This window comes from Cydia strobilella, chromosome 23 (assembly GCF_947568885.1).
Source record: "Cydia strobilella chromosome 23, ilCydStro3.1, whole genome shotgun sequence".
In the NCBI taxonomy this organism is placed as follows: domain Eukaryota; kingdom Metazoa; phylum Arthropoda; class Insecta; order Lepidoptera; family Tortricidae; genus Cydia; species Cydia strobilella.
The window spans coordinates 8,425,829-8,436,136 of NC_086063.1; the positions used below are offsets into that span (position 1 = coordinate 8,425,829).

General features: G+C 37.1%; 1 protein-coding gene across 1 annotated transcript; it reads right to left on the bottom strand.

The window, feature by feature from the left end:
- Window positions 1-259: 259 nt before the first annotated feature.
- On the bottom strand, window positions 260-9,842 carry LOC134751747 (uncharacterized). The gene is made up of 4 exons (XM_063687195.1): window positions 9,286-9,842; window positions 2,675-2,873; window positions 1,013-1,166; window positions 260-606 (listed from the first exon to the last, which is right to left on the bottom strand). The coding sequence occupies exons 2-4, from the start codon at window positions 2,868-2,870 to the stop codon at window positions 279-281; spliced, it is 678 nt and encodes a 225-aa protein (XP_063543265.1). The 5' UTR covers window positions 2,871-2,873; window positions 9,286-9,842; the 3' UTR covers window positions 260-278.
- Between the last annotated feature and the right edge of the window lie 466 nt (window positions 9,843-10,308).

Sequence of the window (10,308 nt, forward strand, 5' to 3'; positions counted from 1 at the left end):
ACATATCACATAAGAAAAGAAAACATACAGACATAAAAAAAAAACATTGAAAAGAAAAGAAAAATATAATAGAAGACATACCGACATCAAAAAAAAACATTGGACGCTAAAATGGGATAATGCCGCGGCAATCCCTGGCGCTGGTTTTCAATGGGGACCTTACTTAAAATGCATGCAAGTTTTTGCTAACCTTGCTGTCTTTACACCTCATTCACGATCAAATAAAGAAAACGAAGTAACATCTCATTAAAACAATACATAATGTATCAAATCAATCTTTATTTCAATGGAATTTTACTATCATCTTCATACAAGTCTCTATCTTGGAACACGATATCTTTATAAAGCTTCAAAACCCCCATTTTAAATTCCAACTTCTGTGCCCTGTTCATCTCCTTCATATCAGACAATAAACTTCTTAAAAACAACCAATCACTGTCTTCTAGATCTCTATTTCTTGTTGGTATGGCGTATGAATGTTTATCTTCTACGATTTCGTTTTCTCGTACTTCTTTTCTTTTTAACACAGAATTGTCTTCGTCGGAGCTGTATAAATGTTCATCTAGATATATTTCTTGCTCGTCCTGTTCTTCTTGTTTTTCGATCCTGTAAATTAATAATAAATGTAATTCTGTACAAATTTTAAGTACCGAAATTTCATTCTTTTTACAAAAAACAAGTATTCAAGACGATTTTAATGAGCTTACACTTCGCGTACGGTAACCTTTCTTAATATTACCTACCATGTCAAGCAATGCATGGTTTGCGAAAAAAAAATCTCTACCAAAGACCTTACTAAGAACTTACGAGTAGATCTAATTTCTTAGTATGAGAGAAATACAACCTACTTAGTAGATTAACTACTGATATAAATATTAAGGAATGATTTTACACAAATCGATCGACAGAAAAATTTGCACATCACAAATAAGTGCCCTTACTTGTTACCTGCAGGTTTCGAACTCATGACATCCAGCGTCATAAACAGGGTTAAGTAGGTACTAATACATACTGTGATTGGTCCATGAGCGGCCTAAGAAAGTCTAGCGTCTCAGAGAAGACATATCTCTTCCTTTTCGTCTGTCCGATGGCGCCACTGAGCTGTAGGGCCAAGTCTTTCTTGTAATAGTCCCGTATGTTGTTCCAGCGCTTTTTTAGCTCCCATTCTGTAAATGTGACGTTTTCAAGTAAAAGGTACCACATTGTCGCTTTACGAATTACGTGTCAGAGCGTTCTTATGGTAAGCGACAAAGTGGTATCTTTTGCTTAAAGACGAAACAAATAATTGTCAAAAATTGTAAGGAAATACAAGCTTTTAATGTCAACTTTACTTTTCGATAGACAATAACCTACTACTAATCGAGGCAGTTTTCGAGTCGAAAATCAATGCATTTTGTTTCAACATCAACAAATAAGTTTTTTGTCAAAAATCTCATTATAACACTTTAAACTCTTTTGAACACGTATTTAATTATACGAACGTGTCTACCGCGATTTTATTTCATTGTTTTTACCTTAAATTCTACATTTTTGATACACTGCCTTTACTGTACTTTTTTTTCCACAGACAACTAATACTCATCGAGACAATTCTAAAAATCCCAAATACAATTGAGTTGCTTTGTTTAATCATAGAGTTCCAATGGCCACCTTCAGTCTTCATCATCAGATCAGCTCCATGTCATCATAATATTGCATCATCATCCGATTTGCATATGTATGGAAAATTTCCGCTTAATCGAAAATCGGGAAGTTGGTCAAATTTATCTTCTAAGATTTTACCCACACTAACTAACTAACATACCTACTAACTAACAGGGCAAGTTAAATAACAGCTTGTAGTAAAAATAAAGTTGGTCAAGCAAACCTTGTCGGTAGAAAAAGGCCGCACATTTAAAGCCTGACCAGTCATATATGATCATTGTCAACAATCAACAAGCTCTCAGATTAAATAAAGAACGAAACATCTGAAAAAAAATTCATAGATAAACAAACAATTTCTAATAAATAAAAACTACTATAGCCTTCAAGAATTCGTCGGTCTGCCTCTATTCACATTCACACTATTCACAGCAATGTAATGCGCATTATAAATTCCAGCAAGTAATACATTATATTATTATTTTAGCTAAGTATGTAGTAATGTTATGAATATGACACTGATGAAATTAGGATTTTACATTGCAATTTGACATTTTTTTTCTACCATTAGCCTACTTATTATTATACGACATCAATAAATTGAAATAATAACTATTAATAATAAACTGACAAATCAATTCAATTAATCATTTACCAATATAATTATTTTTGACGATATATTCTTAGATTTAGTTTTAAGATTTGCGGTCATTTATTTTATTTTAATTTAAATTGATTACTAATAAGTAAATGTAATTAGCCTAGAATAATATTACTATTGTGTGACCTTACAGGGTGTCATGATCTGACTTTATATTATGTAACACCTATTATGTACATGACAATACAATAAATAAATGATAAATGATAAATGATTGTCAAGAGGGCGCTGTTATTCTCATGTATAGGGTGACAGTTCAGTTTAGTACGAAAAAATTAGTTACAGTGAAATTACGCAACATGGCGCGTCGGCGCGTGATCACATATTACTGGTCAGGCTTTAAAAACACATTTGCTTGACTAAACTACGTACGTTTAGTAAGTTTCCCCGGCTCTGCCAAATCCTGCCATCCTGGTATCAACTCCTCGCATATCTGATTCCAAGCGTCCTCTTTTGTCCCTTTCGTATGATATTCTGGGCAGTTTTTGTTCCATATACATTCGTGCTTTTTTATAGTTAATATTAGGTATTCTGAATCTACTCGAGTCTTCTCCACTTTTATTTCCATTGCCTAAAAAATTTAAAAGATTGTAAGTTTTTTAATAGCAGCGTTTTACCTGAAATAAAACGCATATTAAAATACTTACCTCACTGGAAGCTTTATAATTGAGAGAGCATATCTGTTTCCGTCGAATTATCACCAGTCTAGTGCTTTATTTGACTCTTGTTTCTGGCAACAGTGGCGACACCTGGCGGACCGCGCCATTTTTACACCAGGTAAAAGATGTCCGGTGAACTGTTTGTCATTGGCTCAATTTCACCAGGCAGAAATTAAATGAAAGCTTCCAGTGAGGTAAGTATTTTAATATGCGTTTTATTTCAGGTAAAACGCTGCTATTAAATTACTCTACCGTCACTGGAAGCTTTATAATTGAGACCTGTTTGTTATCGCCTGGTGTCGCCCCTTATTAGATTAATTCTAATGTATTATAGCGCCAATGTGATTGATTAGTATCTGAATTTATGATGACTGAAATATATGATACTGAAATATCGATTTCAATTATTTTATTCTTCAAACAGATAATTTTACACTTAGTAGTTCAAATGTAATGATTTATAGTTATTCCTTATTATAATTTATTTATGTACTTATTTTAATTGTATACGCTTGCCTGAACGATCAGGTACAATGATTGCAACCAGGCACAGTGCCTGAGAAATGAAATTTACTTTACTATTACTATATTATATAAATCAATGATCGTAATACCTATACAGAATTAAACAATTGTGTGACATTTGTAGAAGAAATACTTGTTCTTGCTACCTGTCTCCTGTAAAATCGCTGGAAATGTGTTAGCTGATTGCCAGTTTCCACGAGCCATAATGTCATCAAGGGAATGATTTTCCCACCAACTTTTTGAAGCTGCAGCTGATCTAATACTACCTTGGGCAGCTGCTATGTTCGGTTTAAAGAAATTCGCTTCTTTAAACAAAGTTTTTATCTAATTAGCAATGATCGTCCGTGAGGCTGGCTGCGGCCGATTCTTGACACTTGTCATGAACAAATTAAATGATTTATTTAGCAGCATTACGTCTGTCATTTACAAGTGATATGGTTCTTTCTATCCAAAAAAGGGAGATTTAGCATACTATTACTCGTATTTGCTAATAGTTTCCAACCTGACTGCCTGTAATTACTAGTCTATTTTTGAGCCAAACTGTGGCCAAAAAATGATACATTTATCTGATCTTATACAGTTGTCATAGTCAATCGTAAGCAAGGTTAAATTATGTATGCGCCTACCAGAGCAAAGAAGTAGTAAAGTGGCAGTATGACACATTATTTGGAAAGCATTGTTAAAGAATTATCAGTTAATCAACATCCCAAAATGGGGGTTTAGTCGTTTTAGGACACGTTAAGGAAATCGACTTAAGAATATGTTTTATCAGAACATGTGAACTCAAACAACTTGATGTTTCAGTGTTACACAATGTAGAAACGACTGACTTGTGTAAAAGTATGGTATTATACTGATAATTTATTTATTTGATGTAAATCCGATAAAAATTGTGCTAGTTTATATATATATTTGTACATGCCAAAGAAATCCAACGTTGCCAAGCTCAAGCTTTTTTGTAAGTTCTTAAAGTCATTTTTCTGCAAGAATTGTTAAGCAATGATAATTGATCTGAGCTCCATGACTAGAGAGTATACTTATCCAGAGTATACTTCCAAACCTCGAGAATCATTTCCTCGACTTAGGAAGGTGGTAACCCTGTCGACGTGTCGATGAGATTGAGTTTCTTCCGCAGGTGTCTCAGAGTAAGCGGCCTTGCTAGCGCTCGGGCTTTGAGATCTGCCCGCCAGAACATTTTTTCCCTAGCAAGGCATCATTACCAGAAATATCCCGGTCGATTGGTTCAAGTGAGCGAGGACTATGGGCATCAGAAAAGGTGGTGGGAATACCCACGCGAGTGGATAGTTCCACGGAATACTGAATGCGTGGTACATCGCTTGAGGGTCTTTCAGGTCTCGGGATACATAATATTGTGTACCATGTGGGCTGTTGCCTAGGCGAATAGATCCACCACCGGTATTTCCCACTTCGCAAAAACTGTATCCACGCAAGCCGGTAGTAAGTGCCATTCCGGCGGTAGGTGACGACGCGATAATTGATCGGCTTGACAATTGTACTTCCCCGGTAGATAATGTATGCTAAAGTGTATTTGATTTTGATCTAGAAGATCTAAAGTCCGATGGGTTATGTTTACCAGGGCTAACGATTTCGATCCCCCTTCTTTCATTAGACGGATTACGGCCGTCCTGTTGTCGCATTGTATAGGCATCAAACTGTGATGCAACAGGTGAGCGTAACCTTGAAGAACATGAAGAATCGCTAACATTTCTTTCTGATTGCAATGAAGGTTCCGAAGCTCCCGAAAGAGCTAGGTCGTTCAACTGCGACCCGGACATCGGTTTTAGAAAATTGGTGGGGAGGGTGATGTAGAGTTGTTGACGCCTGTCAACTTTATACCCACCAATTTAATCGCTCGACACACTTTGCGGTATTAGGAACGATGTGTTCGATGGGTCTGGCAGGGTGAAATTTACTTACCATCGATACTTATGAGGGTTCGAATAAAGATTTTGACATGATCTAGTAGTATGGCATTTTGATGGACAATCAGAAAATCGTCTAGGTAAACTACAATTCTGACATTCCATTGTTGCCGCAAGGTCTGAGCTACCCAATTTGTCAGTATTGACAACGTTTTTGTCAATTTTGTCAGTATAGAAAATACACTTGGCGTACGTGCGTGAAACGTGAGACTTGTACGTGGAAGTATATTATGATTATTATGGCATATACCTGCACACCCCGTCATTTGGTTGAGAAAGTCGGGTATCCGATGCATGTTTATGTGGTGAAACGGTTCGACCAGTATATAAACCGTTTAGCGCTTTCAAGTTTAAAAATTGGTCGAGCTGATCCGTCCGATAAAAGGAAAAGAGGAGAAATGAAGCTTGGTGACGGTTAGTGCTACACTTAGAATGCCTTGAGCCTTCATTTTGAGCACGGAGCATCATTGACATCATTAACTATATATTGACGTTCGGTCTGCAGTGGGTAGTGACCCTGCCTATGAAGCCGATGGTCCCGGGTTCGAATCCCGGCAAGGGTATTTATTTGTATGATGAACACAGATATTTGTTCCTGAGAATCCTGAATCATGGGTGTTTTCTATATATATAAGTATGTATATTTCTATATATGTATATAGGTATATATCGTCGCCTAGTACTTATAGTACAAGCTTTGCTTAGTTTGGTGCTAGGTTAATCTGTGTAAGATTGTCCCCAAATATTTATTTATTTATATAATTCACCACTAACCTCTGACAGGATTGACTCGTTATCAGGGAAAGCAATTTTTGAGGCAACGTTTGTTTTTAAAACAATTATTATCTTGGCAAAGAGTGTTGACATTGCCAACTGCAATATGCTTGCGAAGCTCACCCATTCTCTGATCACTATCCATTTCTTAAAATAGCAATGCAAATAAATAAATATTAATTCTAGTGCACAATTGCAGAAATTTTCTTTTGACACAGGAGTGTGATGAAAGGGGCCTGATTTTAAATTGGGATACACCAGAAGTGGTTATGCAAGGAATGGTATGCGATACCCTCGTATTAACTTTAATGCAATAGCAAATGAGACAATGGGAGCACCAGAAATACTGGTGCTCCCATTTTCTTCCACTGTATGAGGAAGTGCGCTACCGGCCTACTTGAAACGGTTCCAAGTCATGGTTTCTGCCGTTTCTGGTTGCCTTTGTAACCTCTACTGGAATTTCCTCATCCTCTAGTACTTACCTCCACGACCGGGCCGCGAGCCTTAATTTTGAAACTACGCTCTTCCACTTGTGTGGTAAGCAAGGTGGTTTTTTGAAGGTTGACCCAAGGGTAATTTGGTTGTTGACAATTTTGCCAATGACATACACCCCGCGAGGGTGCGTCGGTACAGGTTTGCATATGCGTATTTTGCAAGGAAAAGTACCCTGAGCTCGCATTGCACTGAATTCCACGCGATGGAATTGTAGGTTTTTGTATGCCTTGCCCCCGCGAGGGGCGGCTGTTAGGCTGATTTGCCTTGGTAATATCATTATGTTTAAGAGGCCAAACATGTTTCAAACTCCTCCTGCCTTTTCAAGAGGTGATGTAAAAGAATCAGCATCAAAAATGTTATTAGTTGTGCAAGGGGGGATTTTGTTTACTAATGCCTTGACAAGTGGCTCTTTAATTTGGCTTGTAATGGCCTCTCTGCGTATTTCAATAGCTTCGGCGCGGTAACCACAAACTAATTGCAGAAGATCAGAGGAAATCTTTTGTAAATCGAGCTCATCAACTAGTATTTAATTCATAAGAAAAATTTCATACTTTTAGCCCACGATAAAAGACTACGAAATCTATCTTGAATCGCCCGTTTTTGTTTCAAAATGGAGTAGGTAATAGCTGCATATGATTCTATCACAATAAGCTAGATGGCGTAAAGTATCATACATGTTTACCTCTTCGTTTGTTTTCAGGTCTATGAAACCTGGAGTATGATTGTAAATTTTTTGTATATCAGAGTATCTACCCTCAGACCATGCTGCGCTTCCCAAGCGTTGAACGTCAAGAAGCATTTTAAATAAAATACTGGAGTCTTAGGGACCGAAGGTTCCTTTAATTTCGTTTCAATATCAAAGTGAACGGCAAATTTAAATTTGCGTCTTGACTCTCAGCGTTCGTCAAAAATGCAAGCGATTGTATAATTTCTCACAAAAAGTATAATCGGATAGAAAGATCTGCAAATAAAGCACTATAGTAAATTGGTTAATTATTTGGCACAATAATTTAAAATGTAGGTAGTGGTCCGAACAGAAAAACTGTTAAAATATATGACCACATACTCATTTTACTAATATTAGAAATCAAGGTACTTACGTGACGTGGTCACTTTTTACACTTAAATTCACTTTAATTAATATAACGTATTGATTTAAGGAATCACACGTAACAATTTCATTTCATTTTTTAAAATTTAAATTGTAATGGCCGCAGGGTCAGTGAGCCTGACTCGCTGCGGACTTGTTGTTTCGACGGGAAACTGAATGCCAATGACAAACAGTTCACCGGACATCTTTTACCTGGTGTAAAAATGGCGCGGTCCGCCAGGTGTCGCCACTGTTGCCAGAAACAAGAGTCAAATAAAGCACTAGACTGGTGATAATTCGACGGAAACAGATATGCTCTCTCAATTATAAAGCTTCCAGTGACGGTAGAGTAATTTAATAAGCATAGGGTGACTGCTATAGTTATTATAATACTTCTATTGCCTTTTCTTTCTGCCTTGTTATGAAGCGATCAATTATTATGGAGGGACCATAGTAAAATACTATAGAGTAAATACTTCTCGCGTCGAATGATGGTACCCTGTGAGTCCTGTGACCTGTGACAGATACTGTCTGTTACTTTGGTTGGGCTTAATTTATAGAAGAATTGAAGAAGTATTTTTATTCCAGCCAGCCAGCCAGTAAATTAAACTCTAAAAGAGTTAATTAGCTAAGCATAAGTAAAATAATAGTTATGTTATACATATATATAACCTAAAGAAAGAGCGGCGCCATACAACACAGGCATTTTTTGCTTACCGGGTGGCTCCATCACCTTACATTATGAACTAAGTGTGTCTTAGCAATAAAGATTCTTTTTTTATTATTACTTCAATCTTACATTTCCTAATAAATTAATATCTATGATAAACTTCCAAATACCTACATATAGTTGGTCAAGCAAATCTTGTCAGTAGAAAAAGGCGCAAATTTCAAATTTTCAATGGGATGATATCCCTTCGTGCTTCACGCCTACATTTTTTGTCGCCTTTTTCTACTTACAAGATTTTACTGGACCATCCACAAACTCAAATACTTACCTATTTTAAGTGACAGCTACTCACTAGACAGGGCAAACATTTGACGCAAGAGCATTTTGTAGGATACCTAAAGCATGACCACATTGATTTCACGAATTATCTACATGATATTAACAACTATTACCCAAAGATGTTGTTCCATAACAACAATATTAAGCCATCCTATTCTTCCTTTACAGTGCGAGCGAGACACACAACAACAATGACCTTGAACGCTACCGCGAACCGACTAACGGAAAATAACACGGAACGGAACGGAATAAACAAAAATAACGGCCACGAAATTCCGGATCACGATATTTACGATATATCATAATGTTCATAAAATTATTCAACCATAACTAATGCTTTTGCAATTATAATGAAGTCAAAATATTAATAGTCATATAAAAAGGTTACCTACGACGTGTTTGTGCTTCGCGAATTAAACAAATGTATGAATGATAATGAATTAAACCATCACTACAATACAATACTACGATAAACACACTAGACTCACTTATTCTCAATATTTTACTTTTCACATTGTAATAATTTACAACAAAATGGCGTTTTAAACAAACAATGACACGTCTTCACTCAATGACAGCTGCTGGTAACTGGCATGCGTAATATCGGACCGAGACGGAAGATTCCTTACAATCTAATACGACCTTATTGTCACGAACTAAAGTCCAAATTCAAACGCGCACCTTAACGCGTCGCTGCGAATATACCCATTCTAAAACGTCCTAAATGCGCTTGTTTTTGTATGTACATACGTCGTTACGTTATTGTAGTTTGATAACACAGAATGGAATCCGACTCGGGCGGAGGGCGAAATCAGAGCATGTTGTAGCAATTAAAATGCTACCTTAACACCATGTAATAAGGTAGATTTTACAACGCTTGCTGTTTCAGTCGGTTTTCAATATCGCTTATTTAAAATGACGTAAGTGCAATAGTATTAGTATGAAGATAAGCTGATTTGGTTTTGAAGTGGTGTAAGTCCGGAAACTTGAATTCCGGGAAACAGGGAGAGTTCCGGATGGCATGTTAGGAAGGTAGTGGGAATGTTTTTATGATGTTGTGTACTTATTAGTTTATTCTAACAATAACGTTAGTATGAATTTAATATCAATAAAATTGTAGTGTTATGTTACTTATGTTACAGAGTTCGTGTTCAGATATTTTTGAGCAACTCGGCCGCTCCGATACATCTGATGACGATTGTGCAGATTGTGTTGCTTTCGGCACAATTCCCGTAGGTTCTTTTTAACTCTGACCAGACTTCTATTATAGTTATAGTTAGTATTCTAGTTCGTTAGTTACTAATATAAACCAGTAGGGGAGATTAGTCCAAAACCGTGACAGGGGGTAAAACCAGGACGGCAGTATGGCTACTTACGGCCCGGCCACGACCTCGCGCGGCGGCGGTAGCCCGTGCGGCGAGCGGCGGCCATAGGTTGGAGCGAGACACAGCGATCGGACCTTACGTTCCCACCTATGGCCGCCGCTCGCCGCTGCCGCCGCCGCGCAATGT

Bases quoted from the DNA above. Each gene is read 5' to 3' on its own strand.
- LOC134751747 (XM_063687195.1), bottom strand. From the start codon at position 2,870: ATGGAAATAAAAGTGGAGAAGACTCGAGTAGATTCAGAATACCTAATA. The intron at 1,167-2,674 runs GTACGTAGTTTA...TCACATTTACAG, and splicing joins GCCGGGGAAACTTACTAAAC to AATGGGAGCTAAAAAAGCGC. The intron at 607-1,012 runs GTATGTATTAGT...ATTAATTTACAG, and splicing joins CCGCTCATGGACCAATCACA to GATCGAAAAACAAGAAGAAC.